This window comes from Sceloporus undulatus, chromosome 4, assembly GCF_019175285.1.
Source record: "Sceloporus undulatus isolate JIND9_A2432 ecotype Alabama chromosome 4, SceUnd_v1.1, whole genome shotgun sequence".
NCBI classification, from domain to species: Eukaryota; Metazoa; Chordata; class Lepidosauria; order Squamata; family Phrynosomatidae; genus Sceloporus; species Sceloporus undulatus.
Window position 1 is genome coordinate 91300189 of NC_056525.1, and position 26209 is coordinate 91326397.

General features: G+C 40.3%; 1 protein-coding gene across 3 annotated transcripts in view; it reads left to right on the forward strand.

Annotated features, from left to right (window-relative positions):
- IL12RB2 (interleukin 12 receptor subunit beta 2) overlaps positions 1-26209 on the forward strand; it is a 40580-nt gene that overhangs the window by 7656 nt on the left and 6715 nt on the right. Inside the window, exons 4-19 of one of the 3 annotated variants that reach the window (XM_042464703.1) lie at positions 2645-2813; positions 2988-3099; positions 3699-3774; positions 3999-4082; positions 5854-5893; positions 6994-7271; positions 9932-10046; positions 13699-13868; positions 14179-14321; positions 16150-16288; positions 18026-18162; positions 19798-20005; positions 20970-21167; positions 22729-22830; positions 22908-23063; positions 24111-24245. In XM_042464703.1, the coding sequence (XP_042320637.1) occupies positions 3762-3774; positions 3999-4082; positions 5854-5893; positions 6994-7271; positions 9932-10046; positions 13699-13868; positions 14179-14321; positions 16150-16288; positions 18026-18162; positions 19798-20005; positions 20970-21167; positions 22729-22830; positions 22908-23063; positions 24111-24245 (1918 nt within the window). In that variant the 5' untranslated portion in view covers positions 2645-2813; positions 2988-3099; positions 3699-3761. Of the gene's footprint in view, positions 1-2644; positions 2814-2987; positions 3100-3698; positions 3775-3997; positions 4083-5853; positions 5895-6993; positions 7272-9931; positions 10047-13698; positions 13869-14178; positions 14322-16149; positions 16289-18025; positions 18163-19797; positions 20006-20969; positions 21168-22728; positions 22831-22907; positions 23064-24110; positions 24246-26209 lie in introns of those variants that run through there. The other 2 variants (XM_042464704.1, XM_042464705.1) reach the window with 2 other exon arrangements.

Sequence of the window (26209 nt, forward strand, 5' to 3'; positions counted from 1 at the left end):
ATTCTTTTTTCTATAATCCCAAATGAATGAAGAATCATTTTCTTTTGTTACATGTACTTTAATGTGTTTATGATAATGAATGTGAGGAATATAAAAAGACTGCAGTGTTTATATATTTGAGGGCTAGTGGTTCTACACAAAATCCTGCTTCATACTGCTCTTCAGCTAGTGTCCTGCTCTCTCCTCTTCATTCCCTTGTGATTTTCATACCATAACGCAATAGGATTGCCAGCAGTTGAGATAGTACAGCACATGAAGAAATGGGATGTTTGGTTTTCTGGCAAAGGTACATATTGTCCCCAAAAGTCAGAATTCTATGGGTTTTGTCCTCAGCAGAAAGTGTTCCAGAACATGTCAGGATTGCGCTTGAAATCTTGTGATATAAACCCATGAGGTATCTTTTGTTTTCCCTACTCTTTGATGAACTTTTAGTCTTCACTGAAAACAATTCTAGTAAAACAGCACCAGACATCTTTCTTGTAAATGGCCTGGACTGATCACTCATCCAGTCTGTGCCCTTGACAGATAAAGAAACTGAAAAGAAAGTTTATGTGGTGTGCTTCATCATACCTGACAGATCAACCTGAAGAAACTAGACATGTTTGTGTGTGTGTATCTGTGTCCCATGGATAAATTTACCCCCCCACACACACACACATATACCATAAGAAAAACCAGGAGTGTGAACCATGTGGCTCTCCACATGCTGTTGGACTGCTATTTCTAGCATTCCTCACCATTGGCGGGCTAGGATTGCTAGGACATGCAATTTTGCAACTTCAACTTCTGCTGCTTGATTCTCATTATTGGGCTAAAGGAGGGAAGTCTCAGTTTCTATTCATTTCAACTTTCCACACTCAGTGACATAAATAATCTATGGTATTGGGAAGAGCCTGTAGGAGATCCCACTAAACAGAATGTTATGCAATTGTTGCTAGCAAAGGCCTCAAACATACCTCTGTTTTCCAAGTATAGTTCCTGCATTCTGGTACCTATCCTTGGCAAGTTGCTGTCACTGTTTTGTACTTATTTTGCCCTTTAGTTTAGTGAAGATTTTGCCTGGCACACACATGTGAACTGGAATTGAAATTCCATCTAGAAATTAACTTCTAATTTCACTCTAATTTCATTCCTCTATAAACATCTATCCAGAGAAATAAAGGCTGCTGAATGTATTCAAATTGCAATTATTTTATAATGAGCACAAGCCCACCCATTTTGAGATTAAATATTCTTTGAACATTTCACATTTAAGAAAACTATTATCATGTTTCAGAAGCCAGGCTGTTAGAGATGAGCATTGACATTAAAAATATTCTTCCACTCTGAATTATTCCAGTTTATTGATTCCAATCCCCTTTTCAAAAAGCTTGGGATCTCTAGGTATTTTTAGGCACTTACCGGTAGACTTCTGCGCTAAAGAATCCTAGTATGTTAGATGATATCCAACCACTATAGCTATGTTGTGTGGCTTAATCTCGACAGTCTTTGTGAGAATTCTTCTAGCTGTTGCATGCAAGTTCACAGAACTACACAAAATACATTTGTTTTATCTCATCGCAATTCCATAAATCTGAACCATTAATTGTGACAGTAACAATACCTAGAGCCAAAAAGAGGAGTTATTATTATATTTTTATACTATTCAGAGGAAATTTATAAGAGTGGGAGAAGGGCAAGATCCTCATTCAGGCCTCTGAGGACCAAAAATTTTAATTTTATTTAGTTATTTATTTCATTTCATTTGTATGCTGTCTTTCTCCTGGAAGAGACCCAAGGGATTTTCTTGACATAATCAATAGTATTGACCTTTTCTATAACCTAAAATTTAACGTCTGTTGCAGGATAATGATGTCACAAGAAATGACAGAGAGCACCTGCTTGAGGAGATCAAGATTGTCATAAGAAAAAAAACAAAGAGCCAGCCATGTTTAAACCCCTTTCCAGCCCATAAGTCTTCTCACCCCACTCCTGTTCTTTCCAACCCACCACCTCTCAATCTCTCAAGCCTGGCTGCCTCTTTTGGAAGGAGGAGGGATTGAGAACGAAGTGGTAGATTAGGAAGAACAGGAGTGGGGTGAGGAGATCTATGGGCTGGAAAGGGGTTTAAAACCTGTCTGGCTCTTTTGGAAGGATGGGAGATTGGGAGGTAGAGAACTGGGATAAACAGGAGTGAAGCAAAGGTATAGATGGGCTGGAAAAGGATTTAAAATCTGGCTGAGGCATGCTACTCTTACAGATGAAACAAGAGAATACCAAATTCTGCAGCACCCAAAAAAGATATGTGAATGCATAAGAAAAAGTTATAAGTTGATGTGCCATGAATAGGATGACAGTCCATGTTTGTTAGACTTAGAGCTTTTGAGTTATACGGAATAGTTCATCAGGCTACACAGCAAACCAAACAAAAGGTTCAGGGAACTGAAACTACTAGCTGCTGTCAAAATCATAAGAGTTGGTATGTGGAATGGGATGTGGATGATCTTTGCAAACAGTTCAGTGAGCTCTAGTAGGTGGTTACATATAGGAGTATAACTATAACTGGTGTAAGATGAAGAAATAAGTAATGATCAATCCTCCATTTTAAAAGTATTTAATAGTTTTTAAAAATACATCTGTTACCCAGATTTATTTTCATCCTTAGGGAGAAAATGCAGACTTCTCAATAGGTGGAAGACTGAAATTGAGAAAAACTAGACAGTTTTTATGTCTGCTAAGATGGATATAATTTTAATTAATGCACTAGATTAAAAACCATCAGAAGAATCCAGCTTGGATTGCCTTATCATCAGAGAATGATGTCTCAGTGACAGGTAGTATATAATCTTCTTCCTCCCATATATGAGCTTTCTGCTAAATTACTGAATTGTTAAACTTAATATATTCCAAGTCATACAAATCATGCCTATGTTTCTTTTTTTTAAAAAAATCAAGCCAGAATCTGATATGACCATTGACATAATTCAATTCTCTGTTCTGTGTTTTAGCTCTGATGCATCCAGAAATGAAACTGCAGAAATATTTCTCATGAGTAAAAAAAAACTGAGTCATATTGCTCATGAACCAGAAAAGAAACCAGAGAAATAATGCTCATAAAAGGCAAGAATATGAAAAGAATTGAGTGACTGTATCTCAGTGTTACACCCTGCTTCTAGAAGGAGCTCTGTGTTTCTTTATATCACATTATTATTTTTGTGTTGTCGTTTTAAAACACCCTTCCACTGGTCCACACTGTGCTTTGGATGTTGAAGCTTTGAGGATCTCTTCCTCATATTAAGACTGCCATTACTCAGCATGCTACTTTGTAAAAGTATTCCATTCCTGTTATTTGTTCCAGTTTTAAAAAAACAATTTGATAATGTTACTCATTTCTGTCAAGGATAACTCATTAAATTACTTGTTTGTTGCAAGTTACTCTTAACATTATTTTTAGTTGCTTTTAAAAAGCTTTGAAAATACACACATGGCCCCAAGAACATTTGATGAATAATGAGTAAAGGTTATGCAGAACACAAAAATTATAATGTTATAATGATAAAGATTTTTAATTTTAAAGCTGTTACACTGTTTCAAAAAGCCAATAATACTTGGCTTTGTTATCCTTCCCCATATTACTCCCACCACCACCACATATTATTTCTAATGTGTTATTTCTGAGTTCTGCAACTGACATCTTCCTTTATTAACACATGTATTAGGGCTGGCCATAGGATTAGATGAAGTGGGGTGACTGACTGCCCTACGCAGCAGGAGCTGAGGAGATGGAGATTAGCGGTAAGATGTTGAAGGATCTGCCCTGAATTCCCTAAGATAGTCTGCATCTCATGAGTACAGTGGAACTTGTTGGCCCATTGGCTGTCAGAATAAAGTTCAACTGTTACTCTGGTCAGCTTCTGAACATATCATGAGTGGCATACTGTGTCAGACAGCAATAGGACTAATCCTGCTCCTTCACCCCCACCCCATCCAGCACTAATTATTTGTTTGTTTTAAAACAGGGCAAAACACTTTAAGTTTCGTCAAGATGCTCTTCAAAGGGAGTATGCCCTTAACACTTTGGCTTTTAGTACACATGGGATTTGGTAAGTTTCTTTTTCCAGGCATCTGCACTTGCTGCAGGATTTGGGGATTCCATGAACATAATGGGGATATGAAGCACATGAAGAGTGAAAATTCTCTTTTCAAGAAGTATACATTTGGTGCCACATCAACATATGAACCTGCTTTATAACATGTTAGACTATAACTCCATCAGAAACAGTACTATCCCTGCTTACTGTTCACTAGTCTCCAGGGTCTTAGCTGAGCTCCTTTTCTCTCTCACACACACACACATCACCAGAGATTTTTTTTTTAATTGGAAGAAGAGAGGGATTAAATATAGGCACTCAGAAATTCAAATAATGTGGCTGATGCTCTTTCTTGGGAATCATGGTCCCTTTGTCAGTCATGAATTCTCATCAGATTCCCAACTTTGGTGTCCTTTTTGAAGCTATGTGAAAAAGTAAACCTTTGCCATTGTTTCCCTATATACTTTGCCTATACAGTTGTCCCTCCGAATTTGAAGGATATCCATTCTGGACACCACCACCACCACCCCCTATGAATATGACATTCCCTCCCTTCCCTCCCTCCTTACCTCTGTGAGGCTGTGAAAATGATGGAGTCGGCTGCCGCAAAGCTGCACCAGCCAAGGAAAGGTCACACGGCTGGGAAAATGGCTGCGCTGGTCGAGGCAAGGCCTCACTGGCCACCTTGCCTTTGTCGACGTGGCCTTGTCTCGGCCAGGAAAACAGCTGAGCCAGCCAGGGCAAGGCTGCTCCAGCCAGAAGAAGCCCTTACCTCAGCCTGCACACCTTCTCCCGGCCAGAGCAGACTTTCCTCAGCCATTAAAAGCTGCTGGAAGAAGGCATTGTCTGAGCTGGTGAATGTTTCTTCCAGCCGGCACAGCCTTGCTCCAGCCAGAGCAAGGCCACACCAACTGGGAAAATAGCCATGCTGTCCAGGGCAAGGCCACACCAGCTAGAAGAAACCCTTGTCTTGGCCAGCACAGCCTTTCCTCAGTTAGAATGGCCTTCTTCTGGCCGGCACAGCCTTGCCTCAGTAGGCACAGCTTAGGTCTGGCCGGTGCAGCCTTGTCTCGGCTGGAGCAAAGCTGCGCCGGCTGGAGGAACAGCCATGCCAACTGGGGCAAGGCTGCGCCAGCCGGAATAAGCTCTTGCCTCAGCCAGCATGGTCTTGCCTTGGTCAAAGCAAGGCCGTGCTGGCAGGGAACATAGCCATGTCGTTTGAGGCAAGGCTGTGCCGTCTGGAGGAAGGCCACCCCTACCAAGGCAAGGGTTGTTTCCAGCTGATGCAGCCTTGCTCCTGCCAGCATGGCCATTTTCCCAGCCAGCACAGCCTTGCTCCAACCGAGGCAAGACTGTGCCAGCCGGAAGTAAGCTGGACCCGCCAAGGCAACCTGTGCCAGCTGAGGCATGGGCTTCTTCTGGCTGGCACCACCTTGATTTGGCCAGCATCGTCGTTTTCTCAGCTGGCCTGGGCTGGTCAGGCTTACCTTGGCTGTCTCAGCTGGAGCAATGCTGTGCCAGCCAAGAAAATGGCCCAGCTTGTCAGAGGAAGGCTGCGCCAGCTGTAAAATAAGGAAGGGAGGGAGCTGCGGGCTTGCCATTTGCAAGTAATCAAAATTTCATATGGCAAGTCCATGGATGCGGAGGGATGACTGTATATTTTTATCAGCAATATTTCAAATAGTGAATTGTATATTGTATCATTTTAAAAAATCATGCTTGGGGTTTTATTCTTTTATCTTTACATTGGTTATCAGAAAGCACTGCCTTTTCTTAATTCTAGGAGTACATTTTGGGAGACTGGAGGCCTGCACAGATGATGAGTTGAGTATGATTACTTTTCATTCATTTTTCTCCAGTTATTAGCCTAAAAATATTAAGAACCACCCATTAGGATTCCTAATTTAATTGTTTGATGGGGGACATGTGGTCTTAGAGTTGTTGCTGGGCTGCAGCTTGCGTCATCTCTCACGATTGTCTGTGGTGGCTAGGGTTCATGGCAGTTGTAGTCCTAAAATGTACCTGAAATATACCTTTGTATCTTGAAATGGAGTGAACCAGCTTGGTGAGGTGGTTTGAGTGTTAGACTACTACCCTGGAGACCAGGGTTCAATTCCTCACTTGAGCATGAAAGCCCACTGGACAAGTCTCACCCTCTCAGCCTCAAGGATGGCAATGGCATACCCCCTGTGAAGAATCCTGCCAAGAAACCCTATGGTAGGTTCGCCTTCGGGTCACTGTAAGTAAAAAATTACTTGGAGGTACAAAACAACAAATAATCTTGGTCCTATATGACATGGGGAAGAAAGGAAAATCCATCAGCCACCATTGGCTCTAGATGTGGCTGGACTGCAACTCCCATCATCCCCAACAAGCATAGGCAGTTGTGAGGGACTATGGGTGTTACAGCAACTACCCCTGTAGAGCTACACATTCCCAGCTTTATAATACAACAAACAAGGGCCTCCACATTTTGGAATCTTGGTCCTACTTGACATGAAGTGCATTGGACATGGGAGTGAGACACTCCTGCAGTGGGAATCTGGGAATGGAGTTTCTTTGCATTTTTGCACATCAAAGTAGCTTTAAGAAAACAGACAGGCCAAAGCAGAAGATTTCTCTGTACAGCAGAAAAGGAGAAAATTGACAGAATCTGGAGATTCTTCAAGGCGGCTTTTCCTAACCAGGTGCTCTCCAGAGATGCTGCACTACAACTCTCCTTACTCCCAGCCAGCACAGCCATTTCCTGCTTTGATAATCTTGTTTGTTTTATATGCCTCTTTTCTCCCAGAATGGGACCCAAAACAGCCCACGTGGAGTTATTTTTATTGGGATAGAGGGGAAATCTGTAATACCCAATCCAAAAGGTTTTCTAATGTATGCATTGTTGCAGTACTAATAATGTCGGTTTCCTACATTATAGGGGGTACATGAATGCTAGTAGCGCTGGCACGTATCTGTCTCATGGATCAACCATAACTCTATCCTGCTGGCCAAACAGGAGTGGTGTGTGCATCTTAAACGGCTTTTACAAAATATCCATTCTCCAAAACAACAGAGAAGTAAACCATAGCAATGGTGGTCATCCAGTCAGCACTCTCATTTTACTGGACACACTTGGGAAGCATACATTTAAATGTGAGTGTGGAAAGAGCCAGTCCACACCAATGCTCATATGTGGAATCAACATTTACGTTGGAAGTAAGATATTTTTGTTTGTATTGCTTATATTTCCATTCTTGTATTTTTCTTATGTTGACGGACTGAGGCCTAAATTCTCTTTTAGTCCTGTACAAGGAAGACTCACCAAATCCATTTGATTTATATGTGTTGACTCACCATTCAACAGTTAACTGATGGGTCTCCTCCAGTTGGAACTATCCAACAGGATGCCAGCCTGGATGTGCTTGTGTAAAAAGAAACCAAGCCTGGGAAAGTTACTTTGACAGATGCTGGGAGTTGGAATCTCCAAAAGTAGCCCTTCCAAACTCTGGGAATTGAGTGTTCATTATAGGAAGAAGCTGTTAACTTCCCCTGTGTGAAGTCGAAGGTTTTCATGGCTGGCATCCATAGTTTTTTGTGAGTTTTTTGAGCTATGTGGCCATGTTGTAGAAGGGTTTATTCCTGACGTTTCACCAGCATCCGTGGCTGGCTTTATTCTCCTCTTCTGTCAAAATCTGTGAGGTTTAAGAGGCCTTAGCTTACCTGTTATGCTTCTAGCACCTTGGTTTCCATACTCTCCAACTGCATTGGCAAGGACAATCCTTATTACTCCTCTGTCATTCACGTTTTTCAGCTGCTTTTAAAATTTTCCATTTTCTCTCTTCCTCCCATGTTCCCTTTCATCCTGGCTTACCTCCTTTGCAGCAAACTGAGTTCAAAGTGGGAAAGTATTCTCACTTAACTCTGTAGGGGGGGAGAAAAGAGGAGAGGGCAATCTTGCCCTGCCTGCCTTGTGTGTTCTTCCTCATCATTAACTTTTGCCATCTTGACCACACCCTTATGTAGCTTGGCCATTTGTGTCCCAGTTTTCATCTGTGAAAATGTTGGAAGTTATGGATTTCTAGCACTTATACACTGTCTTTCCTGATGCAGTTTGCAAGCATTTCACAAATTCTTTTCATTCCTGTGTAAAAGAAACTTTTGCAAAAGTAACCAATGATTTCATAGTATTATCTGCATTAAATCTTAGGGGGGAAACCGTGTACAAATCAGACTTAGGAGTTACCCCACTTCAGCCCGCAATTTTGGCAATAAACATACTTTTATTGTGCAGTCTGGTTTAGGGATATTATGTCTTGCAAGTGGTTTGCACAAATAAAAATGTGAACCAAGATAATAAAATATTGGTGATGTGGGGATGTTTGTCTCACGTGGGTGCCCATGACACTACTGTTTTTAATCTCATTTATGAAAAGCAGTACAAATTTGTTCCTCTGGGTATGCTAGTTGAACAAAATTTTCTGTTGTTCAAGTTGGGAACATGAAAAAATCAGTTTTAGATCTCTCTGAATTCTTCTCAGTCCTCATACACTGTACAGCTCCTATACTAGGAGCATGTATTTGGCTAGATGTCTTTGTAAACTGCCAAACATAGATGTTTAGGAAGTTACTTTTTTCAGGGGAAGGGATTCTTTTCGTTACGCTTTAGGGAGTGTGATGAAGTGTCTCCCAAATTCTCTTCCCCCCCCATAAAGAAAGGGGCTACTTTTCTTGGTGTGCCACTCACCTTTGGGGACAGGGGGAAGCCATGGACATTTCTCTCTGCTCCCCCTCCGACAGCTCCCCTTACTGACCTGTTTGACTCCTTTCTGCCGCTGTCCTCTGATGGGAGTCTATTTGCTGTAACTTTCTCTTTCTATGAGGGTGGAGATCATTTGTAATTAAAAACTATTCTTGCTGGGGGGAGCTATGTGTCTTGTCTGTGCTGGCAGAGATGGCAGCAGCAGATGGGACCTTTCGCCCCATCCACACCCCCATCCCAGAATGTCCATGGAGGTGACACCATTACTGCACAGGGTGATACCAATCCTAGTGATACCACTGGTTTTACAGTTTTCTAAAAGTTACTTTTGCATTGTTCATCATGTTGTTACTACTTGTTACTTTTGTGGGGGGGATTGATTTAATAAGAGATATTACAGTTAGCCCTCCACATCTGCAGCTTTGACTTTTGCAAGTTGATTATTTGCAGTTTTGATTGATATGTTTTTACTAGGAATCTCTAGGTTCTCAAGCGCAACTCTGCCAGAAGTTGACCATAAAATTGTGCAGGAGGGCCCAAATATAGGTCCTCTAGAATGATTCTGTGATCAGCTTCTGGCAGATGTCGGCAACAGAGTTGCACTGGAGGACCTGGAGATTCCTACAGAGGTGTTCTCTCAGGTTAAAAAGTATAGTTTTTTTATTTGCAGTTTTTCCACATTCATGGGGGTCCTTCACCCCTAACCCTAGCAAACATGACAGGGCCACTGTACATTTATATTAGTGATAAGACACTTGCAGGTCTTTAATACAATGGTGAACAGACACACATAGCCAATGGTGGTTAGTGTATTCCATTTTAGTCGGGTATTGAATCTGATCCAGGTTTTAATTAATACTTCAAAGGAACCGCAAAATAAGTTTAGCACTTTGGTTTGCTTCTGCCATTTAACATGGATTGCTATGGAAATCTATAAATTTATATCAACAGTACATCATATTAGAATTTTCTGGAAAGAAATGACACAAAGCAAATATGAACTATTTCCACACATGTATTTCTTAACATCTTCCTTTAAAAAGGCATTCATGTGAATAGAGGGACTTATATTAACCAGCTCATGCCTTAGCTCCTAACTTATTCTTTCTTTTTGTAGTTCCTCCAGACCAGCCAAAAAATATACTCTGCCATCAGTATGGAAAGAATGGATCTGCTACTTGCTCTTGGGATAAAGGGCGTTCTACTCATCTTGTCACTACCTACACAATACAGTAAGTTTTCCTGTACTTCATTTTATGGTAATGATGTACACTTACACAAAAGTATGCATTCCTGCCTTTTTAGTTCCTCCTTTTACTCACCTTCAGAAATCCTAGTTTCTCATATTTTCAGTCCCTATGTATTTGTGTACCTACTTTGGATGGACAGAGTGGAAACTGACCCAATGCTGAAAAATTACAGGATTGTTTATTGAAGAATGTAGCATAGATATCTGGCTTTCTCCTCTCAGCCTTTAGCACAGCAAATTGGTTTGTTTTTTTTATAAGGTCACTTGGGATCCTGTCATAAAACAGCTCGTATCTTAAGGCAAGAAAGAGAAGGATCAGTTTTCTATTCCCTCCTTCCTTCTACAGCCATCTGTACCCTATCAAAATAATTTCTGGGCCTTGTTCCCACTATGATTTAAAATATTATTATTATTATTATTATTATTATTATTATTATTATTATTATTATTATTTCCAGCCTCTCCCAGGTGGATTGAGGCGGGATTACAGCCCAACAGTAACAGTATAATACAAAAATAAAACATATAATTTCAAACATTAAAACAGTTAAAAACAGTGCAGTCAACTTTTATAAGATAAAATGTTCTGATCCTGGATAGAGGAGTGAATGATGTCATTACAGAAGATTGGGTGGATAGGCTTGCCAGAAGAGATCCATCTTAATTGCCCTCTTGAAACCCTCCAAGGAGGTAATAAGACGGATGTCTTCCGGGAGGTTGTTCCATAGTTTAGGAGCCACTGAGGTAAAGGTTCTTTGGGAAGTTGAGACCAATCTGGTTGAATGTGCTTCCAAAAGATTTTTCCCAGAGGTTCTGATAGTGTGGGGCGGATTATACAGGGAGAGGTGTTACTTTAAGTAACTCGGGCCCGAGCCATGTAGGGCTTTATAGGTGATAACCAACACCTTGTATTGCGCCCGGAAGCTAATAGATAGCCAATGAAGATCTTTCAAAATAGATGTTATTTGGTCAAATTTCGAAGAACCAGCGACCAATCTGGCTGCCACATTTTGTACTAATTGAAGCTTCCGAACTTGGTACAAGGGTAGCCCCATGTAGAGCCATTACAGAAATCAAGGTGAGAGATTACCAGTGCAAGTACCACTGCTTCAAGGTCCTTTCGGTCCAGGTAGGGACGCAGTTGGCGTATCAACCGAAGTTGGTACCAAGCACTCCTGGCTGTTGCATCTACTTGAGATGACAATTGTAGCAATGAGTCTAGGAGTACTCCCAAACTGTGAACTTCGTCCTTTAGGGGAAGTGTGACCCCGTCCAGGACAGGTTAACTAATTTCCTTTTCAGGACCTAGGGAACCTATCGCTAGTACCTCCCTTTTCTCTGGATTCAACCTGAGTTTGTTTTCCCTCATCCAGCCCATTACTGACCCCAGACAGGCATCCAGAGGAGAGATGCCATCCCTAGTCACTACAGCAGTCGGAGACATAGAGAAATAAATCTGGGTGTCATCAGCGTACTGATAACACCATGCCCCATGTCTCCTGATGATCTCTCCCAGTGGCTTCATGTAAATCTTATATAGCATGGGAGATAGAATGGCACCCTGAGGGACGCCAGATGTCAGCTCTCTCTTAGAGGAGCAACTATCCCCCAGCCTCACTATCTGGAATCTGCCCGAGAGGTGGGAACGGAACCACTGGAGCACAGTGCCCCCGATGCCTAACTCCCTCAAGCTTTCCAGAAGGATACCATGGTCTATGGTATCGAAGGCCACTGAGATGTCCAAGAGCACCGACAGGATCACACTTCCCCTGTCGATGTCCAGACTGAGATCATCAACCAAGGTGACCATGGCCGTCTCAACTCCATATCCCATTCTAAAGCCAGTTTGAAATGGATCCAGATAATCGGCTTCATCCAAGACAGCCTGGAGCTGGAGGGCGACTGCCCTCTCGATCTCTTTGCCCAAGAATGGTAAAAGGGAGACCAGTCTATAGTTATTTCTCATCAGGGGATCTAGAGAGGGTTTCTTCAAAAGCGATTTTACTATTGCATATTTTAATTTAGATGGAAATATTTCCTCCTGGATGGATGCATTTATTATAAGTTGTAGTGATGTTTTTATTGCATCCCTTCCATGGGCGGTCAACCATGATGGACAAGGATCGAAGGGACATGTCATCCTCCTTACATTTCCAAGGAGCTTGTCCACTTCATCAGTATTTACAAACTCAAAGTGATCCAGTTTAATAGGGCCCATGGAGTCACTGGATACCTCTCTTATTGTTTCTGTTATAGTGCCGGCATCAAGATCAGCCCTTATCCAAGAGATTTTATCTGTGAAGAAGTCATTAAAAGCATCACAGCAGGCCTTGGTTGGTTCTAGTAAAAGGTTCAGGGTGGGAGGCAGCTGGGTTAACCCTTTAACCACCCTGAACAGCTCTGCTGGACGAGACTCTGCAGACGCAATACGTGCAGCATAGAACAAATTCTTTGCTGCATCTATTGCCATTCCATAAGAATCCAATAAGTTCTTATGGAGTGTTTTGTCGGATATGCGCTGATGTCTCCGCTAGCAGCGTTCCAGTCGTTGTGCAGCCTGCTTCATTTGGCGAAGATCTTCCGTAAACCAAGGTTTTTTGTTTGGAGCAGGCTAGAAAGGACGCTCAGGAGCGATAGCATCTATGGCCCTGGTAAGACCATTATTCCAGGTATCAATCAGGGCTTTGACAGACTCGACATCATTCCCAACCATAAAACCCAGGTCTTCCTGGAACCTTTTGGGTTCCATCAGCCTTCGAGGGCGGACCATTCTAATGGGTCCTCCACCGCCGAGGGGGATCTGAGTGGTAACCTTGAGTCCCACCTTGATCAGAAAATGATCCGTCCATGACAGGGCAGAGGTGCAAGTTACCTCTACCCACGGATATTCCTGTTCCATACTAAAAACCACATCATGTGTATTACCACTACAATGTGTAGGACCTGAGACTAATCGGGACAGGCCCATGGTAGTCATGGTATTCATGAACTCCTGAGCTGCACCTGTCAGATCTGATAAGCCAGCCTCGAAAGGGATGCCGATTGGTTTAAATGACTGTCATTCCCATTTGAAACTGGTGCCAATCTTACTTTGATCAATTTCTGTCGTGGTAAAGCAAGGCAAATGCAAAAAAAAGGGCTGTGATTTAAAGCGATCGGGTTATATGACCGTCATTCCCATTTGAAACTGGTTCCAATCCTACTGTGATTGGTTTCAATCACAGTGAAGTGAGGAAAACACACACACACACACACACACACACACACATGCTCTTTCCTGACACTAGTTCTTTGGTTGTTCTTTTGAAACGAATCAATTCTGTAGCATGTTCAACAAGTGGAAATGACACATCATTCTGGTGGCAAGGGACTAATGGCAGAGGGATGTTTACCATTCCTCCTCAGTTTTTTGTAGATCCACCATTTCCCCCGTATGGAGGTAGTGAAAACATAACACTATCTGATCAATGATATGGTACCAAACAGTCAAAAAGAATACCAGAATAATAACAGCATTCTGTCCACTTGGTTAAACAGATGTGACTTTATCTTATCTCAACAACAGCACAATATCCTTTTGCATTACAGAACTGGGATTATCAACATTTTCATCCAGGTTTTTCTTTCTGTTGCAGGCTAACATATAAAAATGGAACATTTTTGAAAGTGATTGATTCTAAAGACAATAAAGTGGATCTCAAAGTAAACTTGGACTTTAAATCAATATACACAGTGGTGGTTACTGCCACAAACAATTTGGGAAATGTATCTGCTCAACCAATTCAGTTTGCATCACTAGATATAGGTAAATATAAGGTGTTTGTATTGATTATTCGTCATTCAATTGGGGTAGATTCATTGGACTGTCCAGTTCCCAAATGAGCAGGCAATATTTGCATTCAAGCTTGCTTCCATATTTTATTCTACAAAGGAACGTGGCCACCAAGGAAAAGGCTATCAATGGATACTAATGATTATTCTAGCCACACAAATCTTACATTGTTACTAGTATAGAACAGCAGTTTCTGTATATTGCCACTGGCAATTCCCCAAGTATTAATTTATATATGCATGTTTAAAATCATTCTTATGTTCTTTTGGTTACCATACATCAGTGCAGCCTTATTCTCCAGTGAATCTCTCAGTGAAATTTGATGACTCTGCTGCGACAAATTGCACCATTCTGTGGCAAAATAATGAAGACCCACAACATTTTAGACTAAGATACCAGCCAGTTCACAGTTCTTCCTGGACCATGGTAATTTTTTCCTAAATGTATCATTCTGCATCTGTAGAAAGTACCGTGAAGGAGTGGGAAAGAGAAGTGGATGAAAGAAGGCGAGAAGTAAAGGGGTGAGATCCCTACTTTGAGCTATGGTTCTGCCCACTACCAACATGTGGTCTCTATCAGATTATGTGTGAAGAACTGTCCCTATCCCCATGGAAAAACACTGCTTAGAAAAAGTTTGATGTGCTCTACAGTGGTAGACCAATTTAAGCAAAGTTCGGGCTGTATGTTGCCCACCAGGGCAAAAAAACAAAACAAAACAAAAACAATTTATTGCTCCAAAATGCCCTCAGATTATGTCTAGGGGATGTGTAATTTCCATCTCACTTGAAGGCCCCCTTGGCCCACCAGGATCAAAACAGATTTTTGCAAAAGTTTTTTAAAAATCTTACCTCAAATGGTCCCTAGGAAGGGCCACAGATATGGTGGGAATGCTCCTATGTCCCCTAAAGCGTATTTGGGGGAGGGGCGGAGAGTGTGTGTGAACAAGTGTAGTGGGAGGTAGGCACCCCCAAGGTCTCCTATAGGGCTAATGAGGCCCCCAAAGCTTCCACAGTTCTCCCCTCCCCAACTTAGCCATGTAAACTAAGTTGATGTCAGGCTGTGAGTCAGTTCAGATATGCATATATTCCTGACCTGATCCTGAGATAACAGCAGAATAATTAATTATGTGGTGTGTACACAAACCATGTCCCTCCCCCTCACATTTATCCTTGTTCTTTTTTGTAATGCTTAGAAGGGGCTGACACAATGAAAAGCTGTATGTTTTCCTGGGAGATGTTTGTGGTGAAATGATTGTTTACACACACACACACACACACACACACACACACACACACGCCCATTGAGTCTCCCTTATCCAGAAATCCAAAATCTGAAATATTATGTTCAGGCTATGTGTACACTGTATATAGGAAACATAAGTGAATTTTGTGTTTATACTTGGGTTCCAGCTCATTATATCTCACTATATATGTACATGCAAGTACTGGAATTGCAAAATCCAAAGGGGAAAAAAAATCTCATTCAAAGCACTTCTGGACATTTAGGATAAGGGATATTCAGCCTGTGTATCCAAATGAATATTAAGTCCCTGTAACATGCTTTTAATCTCCTCTCTATGGGAAACTTACAATATATGTGAAAAGAAAACTTGAAAATTACTTATGCAAACAAGTGAGATACCTCACATTAGTAAGACATGTGGCATATGTGTAGTGCTATAGACAAGCAGGATTAAAACCTCCAGGAGGTTGGCAGTTTGATATCCCTGATGATACTCATACTTCCAGAAAGGGTTTTCACATCATGATATTGAAATCCACTTGCAATCCTTCCATATTTTTATATCCCTTCTTGCATGGTTTTTTCTTCTTTTTAATGTGGAAAACCTGTTAAGAGAGAAAAGATAGACAAGCGCTTCTGTGCCTTCTGGCTGTTACAGCCAAGCCCCTTCTTTTTGGAAGTGTGCTTGCTTGACCTTGTATTTTAATTAAAAAAAAAAGTGTCATCCCCTTTGTGTTGCATATCTGGATGGCGCTTGGGAGTTCCTTCTTTTGACTACAACTTCCAGAGTTCTCCCACCAGCATGGCCATACTGGCTGAGGAATGTTGGGTATTGTAGTCCAAAAAGTAACTTTTGCAAATTGTGCCTGTAGGACATATAAAATACTGCAGGATGGCAGCAAACACAAGCGGCCAAAAAAAGCCCTTCTCCTTCATAGAAGAATCACAGCCAGCCATAAATGCCAACACTGGTCATTTTGCTTCAGTGTGTTTTTCTTTCTTTTCATTCAAGTGTGAAAATATACAAACAAGAAGATACGAACTACATGGCTTGAAGCCAGATACAGAATACAAATTCCAAATTTCTAGTCGATTTCTTCCCAACAAAGGCTTATGGAGTGACTGGAGCATTCCATTTCAAACAGAAGCAGGTAATAAAATAAGCAGTGGTAGAATTAAAAACAACTTACACCTAGTGTTTATTTTGTTCCTATGTGAAAATTAATTTTAGATAACATGAATATTTACAGCTGGACTATAATCACAAACGAAGTAAGTGAGGAATACAACATATATTCATATATCCTGAAAGCTAAACCAACCAACCACCAAGAAATAAGGAAGAGATGTTAGTGTTTCACAAAATGTAGGTACAAGCTATCCCAAATCAGTAAGGAAGGTTTACAAATACATCTGAAGCAGATCTGTGTTGCTAATTCCAGTGGAGCATCATGGAACTGTCTAAGAAGCAAAATGTGGAACCCCTTGAAGTCCAACTTTATCACAGGCAACCAAGTGCAACTTAAGCAGTATCATAATAAATTTTTCCTAGCATGACTGCCTGACTGCTATGGAGAAGTTGGACTCTGATTCCCATAAAGAACTGTATATGCACAAAAGTTAGCTTGATTCCATAAAATCATCCTGCATATATGAGCAGGCAAATGCAGCAATCTGTGGAGCTCTGGATCATGCCCAATAAAATAGTAAGGGAAGGAGCCCTGAATTGCTGTTGTATGATTAATGCTGGATTGCTGTAAGTAGTAATTTGGGGGAAATGCTGTTTAACTTGCAAAGTCATACCTAATGTAAGAACAACTTCAAATTCAAAAATGTAACTCTAGCCATCTATCTTGCACAAATTTATATACTTTGTGGATACCAAGCAAAGTATTTTCTCAGTCTCACTTCTGTTGCATTTTTATGCATCCCTGTATATTTTCTAACCCTGTTACATATTGGAAATGGTACTGTGGAAGAAAATACAATTGTATCAATTAACAAAGCCTCTAATAAAGACATTCCTTTTTACAAAGTCTCTTTACATTCTCAGCTCACTCCTTTTTCTCCTCATCCTTGTATATAGCTAGAAGTTTATTTAGCAACATTGGTTTTAAGAAGATTGTGAAGAGGGTTGGAGAAACAGACAGTGTGTGACAAGTTAGCATGTCTGCAGTAAACAATATAAGAAAGCCTGGGCTGTGAAAGAATGGGATGCTGGCAAGGAAAATGGCAGTTGCTTCCAGAGTCCAGACTATTTTACTGAGCACATGTAAACAGCAAAATAAGAGAAAAGGGGGAAGGCAGATTAGCAGATTGATCGTAAGATCAAGCACCAAAATGGAAATCATTAGAAAAGTGGAGGTTAGTGAAAGAAAGATAATAATCCCTGGATGCATTTTGTAAGCAAGTGGTCTCTAGAAGGTTCAAAATATTTTATTTACTTATGCAAGGGTTGCCTGATTTGTTTCATTTCACTTGTGCATATTTTTACTTTTGAATAAAATGTTTGCTGAAACATATAGAACTACTTTTCTTTTTTGTTGTGTTGGGAACTTGTCCCTATTCTTTCCTTATAGTTTCTCCTTCAGGTAACTTTTTTGTGTTGTTTTCAGTGTTGTTGTTATTGTTAAATAAGTCATGCCCAGGAACACATACACTTTGTTAACTGAAGCATACCTGAATGGGCTCCACTCTTATTTTTCCAAGCTAAGGTTCTGATTAAAGTTTTTGGTGAGCAGTACAGAGGACCTTTAGTGACTAGCCCAACTGATAAGTAGGTATGACTCACCACCTATTTCATTCCTGAAGTGGAGGTCTTCAATTGTACAAAGCTAACTTTTTCCCTTTTACACTTATTTCCTGCATGATGTTTCAACAATTTGCAGACTCACTCTTCTATCAATATACCTGTTACATTATAGAGCTCTTCTGTTTTTATCCAGTGCCATTTGAACCTATTGATGTCTGGTATTTACAGAAGGATGTGTCTTCCCAAACACAGAACATAACTCTTTTTTGGAAGGTAAGAATTTCTGTGCACTTGACCCAATGTGAAGATGCTGATGTATGAGAATATGAATAATAAAAAAACCTATTAAGTGCCACTCCTTAACTCTAACTGAAAAGAAGATATGAGGAAGAAAAAGTGCCTAGACATCTTTAACCTCATTTTTAAGAAACTCTTATTCAGACTGCATTGACTACATCGTCAGTGTCTACTATAGAGATGAAATAGTTAGTGAGAACCCTTGAGTTTCCTGATAGCAGGTTACAATAGATAGTCTTGGAGTGTTAGTTGAACTTACGTATAAAGTTCTGTTAATTGTTCATATTTATTTCAAAGCGGGAGGGGTGGGGGTTCATCTTTGCTGTCTCAATCTTGGTATTGCTTTATGCATGGGATCTTGCAGCATTTTTGAGACTAACTGTGTAAAAAATGTTGTAGCATAAGCTTTTGAAGACTTGGTCTGCTTTCTCAGATGTAGAGGATACAGTAACTTGGCACATGTTGTGTGTTCCACAATCTTAATTTTAACTGTTGTTATATAGATGCAAGTCATTTCTGACTTATACAGATCCTATCATGGGGTTTTCCTGGCAAGATCTGTTTTTTTTTGGGGGGGGGGTCTTTTCTCTGAGGCTGACTTTCTCCAGGTCACTCAGTGGATTTCCATGTCGAGCAGGGATTGCAAACCCTGGTCATAATCCAACACTCAAACCACAATTTTATTGCTTAATTTTAATTCCGTTTATTAACAATAATTAACAATACATTTTGGAAAGTGGATGCATGAGGAGAGTTGGCATTTTGTGTGCCATTATCTGGTTTCTCCTGTCAAGGGAAAACATCTTGTACCAAACCATCAAGACTTAGTGAGAGCAAGTATCTGCCACTGGATCACTCAGTCTCACTTCTCTCTCCACATAATGCATTGTGGAAGGGAAGGTTCCTCTTCTCCCACCCATATATTTGGCCACTGTCCTCAAGTAAGCTTCAGGTTGAAGTGATACATTTAATGAAGGGAATTTGAGGAAAGACTTATTGTCCTTTGCTGCAGGCAGTCATTCTCTTCCTCCATCTGTCAGGCTGAAATTACTTCAGAAAGACATTGTGAGAGAAATTTTGAAATGCTAGACCATTATGGAAGAGCAGTGAATGGCTTAGCCATGGGAAGTCAGGCTCATAATTTCACTGAAACAGCAATGTTAAGAAAGAGGCTTTAGCCAAATTGTAGTCTCTCATCCTGCCTTCTCTTGGAGAATTGCTGGAATAACAATAGTGTTGAAGCAATTTGGATGTGATGGCTTGCAGTAGAAATTCTTTTAACTATACTGTAAAAGCAAGGACCTCATTATAGTATTTTTACATTTTTATTCCTCTCCCATGCTTTCTCTAGGTTGGTTATAGTGTTGTGTATGATTCTTTCCCCAGTGCATTCTAAATTTTATCCTCACAACTCTGCTATGAGGAAGGTTGAGTTGAGAAAGTGAAAAAGTGACTAGTCCAACATCCCCCAGTGATCTTTATGACTGAATCTTGAACCCAAGCTTCACTAGTGCTAGCCCATGCTAGGCTTTAAACACTGGCAAGATCTTTTTGGTGGTGATGAGCAGTGATATAACATGAGTAGAAAAAAACACCACTATTTCTTTATAGGCAATGGAGACATCAGAAAGGAGAAGTAAAAACCATGGTTACCGAGTAACATTTCAGACCATCAGCCAGAAGCCTTACAGTGCATCCACAGTGCATACAGTTTTCTCACAACTTATTCCTAAAACAGGATATAACATAACAGTTTGTTCTTACAATTTGCGGGGAATATCTCCACCTGTCCACATCACAACTAAACTAGGAATTACAGGTAAAGTATTCCCATCTGCACTTCTAAACATTTCATTTTATATACACCAGAACTTAAACCACTATGTTTAATTTACTTGATCTTTAAATTACAGGTCTGAGCTGTAAGAAATCATATTTGGCTTGGGGCAAGAATGGTTATGACTTTTTCTAAACTCTGCATTCAGTTTTGATTAGCAGTGAACAGACTTTAGTTCACAAATTGCTAGAGTTTGGGGATCATCTGGATAAAAATTGTTACCCCTGATTTCTTAAAATTTTCAGCAACGATTTCATTTTTTTCATTAAATACCAACAGTATTTAAAAGATCTTCTCAGTTTAATTGTTCTAGCCATTTTTGTTAATATTAAACATTACAGTTTAACAGATTCAATAGCAAATAAAAATTCTGCAGCAGTAGTGCCAACACTGCAGGTTCCTCTCCTGTCATTTCTAAGGGGAGTAGGAATATATCTAAATTACCAGGTGATTGTTGTTTCTACTACATTACCTTTTGAGGATTTTTAATGCTTGACACATGTTGCTGATGCCCGGGTGCTTCACAGAAGTTGGTGAATATGCAAACTTCAGATATCCAGAGCTGTGCTCATAGAAGCTTCCTTCTGGAAAAAAGAAGGAGACAAGTATATTTTAGGTGGTTTAGTGATGTGTCCTTCCTGCTGTCCCCCACATGTGAAGTATTGCAGAATGCCACTGGAGAGGAGGAAATGACAAAAAACAAAACAAAAACCCAGCTTTCTCCATTGAAGTTCCTTGTCCGTGAATGGATCAAGCCTTCAGTTACTATTATTTCAGTTATCACTGCCACACAGATATCTTCGTTGTTTTACTATTCAGTTCAAGATGTTATTCCATTAAGAACTGCTAACTTCTTGCTTGTTTTGCTTTTCCTCTTGGATGACATCTCACTTTCTTAAGCCAAATTTCTCTAAGCCAGTTTCTGCTTGTTTCTTAATCTTCAAAGACTTGCCACCACCTAGGGACCTCTCAGCTGTATCAGAGGAGAATGAAAGCATCGTTGTGACATGGAAAGCCCCACTCACACCTTCACTTTTTATCAATGGCTACATAGTGGACTGGACAGAGTTCCATCAGGATGAGCCCTTGAAAAGCCACCCAACCTGGATCAAAGTACCTGCATCCAATTTTACAATAAAAATAGGTAGGTACAAAGCACAGGAGGAGAACACATATTGCTAATGTTAGCTGCTTTGTTAGCGTAAAGACTGGTGCTGTGCCCCTGGCTAAAGACAAGCAATTAGAATAGGTATTTGGTTTTTGCCCACACATTAAGCCTTAATTTTGCACTGCATGCATTAGCTAATCCTGTCTTTGAGTTTTTCCAGATGGCTCCAGATTATGTTTTCAGGTGAACATCTCATCAAAATCACTGACAGCAAATCAAAGCATTCTGTGTTTTGTCTCTTCAAATGAATTGAGCTCATCTGGGAAAAACGGGGTAACCTACCCAACACAGTACTGCTTCCAAATTCAATGTTGGTTGGCACAGCCATTTTTATGGGACAGCCAATTTTATAAATAAAATTTAAATTTTGCTACAAAATTTTAAACATTTGTACTATAGGCTAAGCCACATAAACCCATGTATACTATAATGGTGAGCCCATTATAAGATGTAGGTGTGTTCGGTAGCATAGTGGAAAAAATGTTCTAGCAGCTCTAACATTGCCTCTGCATTTTAATATCACACTTTACCACCTTCCAATTCAGCTCAATGCTGATGCTCTTTGAAAATGGCAGATTACAATTGTAACACATTTTGGACCTTCCATACAATTTCATCATCATGTGAAAATTCTGGTGTGACAATCCTTCAGCAATGAAGATTATGGGTTGTTGTTGTTTTCTGGGAAAAGAATATCCAGAAACATAGATGGAACTCATGTGTTAATAGCTTGTAAACAAAATATTGTACAATTTGAAACCATGCCTTGCTGATTCAGTAGCACACACCTAGCTTTCTTCTTGAAGTTGTAAAAGTGTATAAAGTGTATATACAGATATTTTACTCATCTCATGGTTATGGAGAAAAGCCTGGAAAAATGCAGGATCTCCACATGTCAAGAGACTAAAATAGGACCATTTCTCAAGTCTCCTCCTAGGTCTCTTTTTTTGCACACCCACTTGTGTTACAATGTTGTTTTCCTATCTAACATACAACTAAAATATGAATAATACATTTAAAAAACTAACTTCCAGGTTTTAGGAATAGGTATTTTCTACACCACACTGACTCTCTTGTGTTCATCATAGAATCGGAAGACACCCTAAGGACCATTCAGTTCAACCTCCTGCCATGCAGGAATACACAATCGAAGCACTCCTGACAGATGGCCATCTAACCTCTGTTTAAGAGCCTCCAAAGAAGGCGAGTCTACCACTCTGAGGCAGCATGTTTCACTATCAAACAGTTCTTACCATCAGTGTTGTTGAATTGCAGCCCCCAACAGCTTTTGCCAGCACAGCTAGCTGCAAGGAATGATGGGTGTGATTCATGAACATCTGAGGGGCCACATATTACCCATCCCTTGGTTATCTCTATCCAGTATCATGATTTGCCCATTTCCCACCTTCTAAAACAAAACAAAAATGTCTTAAAACAACCACACTATGGTTCCTTTAGAACTAGCCTAGTCTGGTAGTAATGGAAGATTAGAAACATTTAAGTCAATTGTCTATCAAAATCACTTCTTCTTTCCTAGAGAACCTAAAGCCTAATGTGTGCTATCAGATCAATGTATTTGCACTCTATCAGAGCAGAGCAGGAAAAGCAGCTTCCACGACAGAAAATGTGTCAGCAAAAGGTGAGAGTGATGGTGGATGCTCAGTTCAAGACCTGACATAACAAGGCAAGTCAGTTTCAAGATTTTGTATTTTGTAGCCCCATTAACAGGACTTCACATTAACACAACCATAGATGGAGGGAGAATTTTGGTCTCTTGGGAAGATCTTCCGTTCAACCAACAAATGGGCTGCATCATCAACTACAGGATATATGTGCAGAAGCAATCGCTCAATGTGCCCTTTGAATTCTATGGTAAGTACCTGCTAAATATCAGCACATCAGTTCTAGCACTGAGAAATGGAGGAACAGTTTTGAGACAGAGGGGCAGTGTGTGGTTATTTGAAAACTAAAAGCTCAAAAGCTTAAATACAGTGGAAGACACTGTAATGGAGTCAAAATGGAGTCTTCTTTTTATGAAGGTTTTGTCCTTTGTAATAAGGACGTCTCCCACACTTTCACCAATATTTCTGTAAGAGTGTAAAGGGACACATAAATGTTTGCCTCTTATGTAAGGGGAAGGGAACTGGTCCTTCTTGCCAAGGCAACTGATGAATGTTCCCTGCCTTCCTGTTAAATATGGTGGGTGCATATCCCCTCCTAAAAGAGCTTGTTACCCACTGAGGTTTGGTTTCAGGACCCTGTAGATACCAAAATCCATGGATGCTTAAGTCCCATTTAATACAGTGGCATAGTGAAATAGTGTCCCTTATATAAAATAGAAGAGCCATGGGTTTTTGGAGATATTTTACATATTTAAATATTAAGCTGTGGATGGTTGAATCCATAAATAAGGAGAGCTGACTGTAAGGTATGTACCTTGAAATTACCTGTCGACTTACAGTGCAAGGAAAGGAAAGAAAGAAAGGGGAAATGGCTCCATTGTCATGGCAACATGAAGAGACATACTGTACTTTCATGTCTTCTTGTAATGAAGACTGCATTGCTTCACAGGCCAAGCAGATAGAATGGTATTTGAAGTATGTGCGTGTGTGTACGCTATTTTAGTTCTTGTCTTCACCACACTGTTCATTGTTTCACTCTCCTTGTAAAATCATTTTGGAGGCTATTTCAGGTAAAATAAATTGGTGCTTAACCCTAAGCTGAAGCAATCATAATGTGAAGATAGTAAAATTCAGGAGTACTGGTAGAGGATGATAAATTCCTCTACTACAGGTCCTGGAATCAGTGCTTGTGGGCTGGGGGAAGATCGTTGTGATGTGATTCTGTTTATGCTCTCGTTTGCCTCATCCAGCAAGAACTTTAATACATATCCATGTCTTTTCTGTTTCCCATCCTCAGATATCTCTAAATCAACCCTGCAGCCATATTCAATAAATAATGTGTCTGCTGGTGCTGTATATGCTGTATGGATGACGGCTTCTACTAAGGCTGGTGAGAGCCCCAAAGGGAATGAAGAAATCATTTACATAAAAAGTAATTATGATCATCTGCTTCTAAAGCTGAAGTGTGAAAAACTGACAGAATATTGCCTTAAGTTGCTGTGCATCAGAAATGCCATTTTAGATTTTAGTGAAGACTGCATATAATTGTAGAGGGTAACAACGGATTCGAGGATTGGGGGAGTTAACTTTTATCCACATTGTCTCCTCAGTAAGTATTCCCAGTCCTAGCCTACTATAAGCAGCTTCAGATCTCCAGCTGGGTAAAGAGGAACCAAGGGGAGGTATAAACCTTCCCCAGTAATCCTTGCTGTGACCCAATTAATTGGACTGAATGCACTCGTGCATATATTCATTCAGTCTCACATAAACCAAGCAAAGAAACTTGAGGTACCTCAAACACTAACCATTTTTAAATATGACATAAGCTTTGTTGGACTACAGCCTACTTCATGAACTGCATGTGTTACCTCAGTTGGCAGATTAGTATACAGACATTTGGATAATTGGGTGGTGATCTTCAATCACTGGTATCAAATACATATGAAATAGGAAGAGTACGGGGATATGCTAGTCAACAGTGCACAAATCAGTTTCACACCACTTTAACTGCTGTGGTTCCATCCTACAGAATCCTGGCTTAGAGATGTGAAGGCCGGTGGGGGGGGGGGGGGGGATGGATTTTAAAAAAAGTTTTTTCCATTGTTTTCTAAAGCACCTTTTTCTGAGAAAAAGAAAGAAAGAAAAATAGGTTATGGAATGAAGAATAGAAGAATAGATTTGCCCCTCCTGCATTATTTCTAAAATCAGTGTAACAGTTAAATGTTTATAGAAGATATGTGCAGTATCTCATGCCTTTGCAATTTCTAGTCCTAATGGCCTTCTCTCATTTCATTTTACGGGAATGAGGGCTTTATATCTGCTTGGTACTATGAAGGACTAGGGGGAAAGGCAAAATGTTTGGTTTTTTACTAACGTTGTTTATTTCTACTGTTTTTATTGGTTTGTTTTATGCCAGCTCATCATAACTGACACAAGCAAAGAGATTTCTTGTACTTCAGAGGGTCTTTATGGTTTGGGACCTTGTAGTTCCACCTGCAACAAAAAATTAAATTTAAAGAATTAAATTTGTAGGTATTCTGTTGAGCAGTTGTGAATATGTAACCTACAGTTATGCATTCACAACTGCTACATTTTCATGCTCCCTATACATCCTCTAGTTTAGGGGCTATGTAGGAACTGTGAAAGTCCCCTAAACCCCACTTATTGGTAAGCAGCCACTGGGATTGATGGAGGTCCATTCCCCTATCATTCAGGAAGCAGCTGCCTGACATTCCCACCATCCCTCACACAAGCAATCTCCAGCGTAAGGGGGATTTGCAATGGGTCCTTTTTCTGCCTGTCAAACCAGAGATCACTCATGGGAGGGGTGGAAATGTCAAGCTTCTTGATCAACAGGGGAATGGACCTCTGTTGATCCCAGCAGCTACTTACCAGTAAGTGGGGGCTTGGCAAGGGGGGTTACACCAGAATTCACTATGTAGCAACGTTGTCAGGTGGTCATATAGGACTCCAGTGATTTTCTTTAAAAAGTGTACATTTACACCAATAATGCATTTTATATTCTCAAGGTAACAAAGTAATGTTCAGCCTGTTAAAGAAGTTATTGTTTTTTGTTGATTTTTTCCTGAAATTTGTCAATCATTTTCCTCCCTCCTCCCCCCAAAAAAAATTTCCCTATGGCTTCAAACTTTCCAGAAACTTTCCATCTTTAATCCTGACTTGACAGCTTGGTGGTGAGGTGCTTAAATGCTCCACTAGTGTTCTGGACAACATTATCCTTGCAATTACTTTCAAATTCAGACTACTACACACTTGTATCAGTTTCATACCACTTTAATTGTTCCAGGGAATTATTGACTTTGTAGTTTGATGGGCTACTTAGAACTCTCTGCTCTCTTAGAACTCTTTTCCCCCCCTATTGTTAAGGGCATCAGA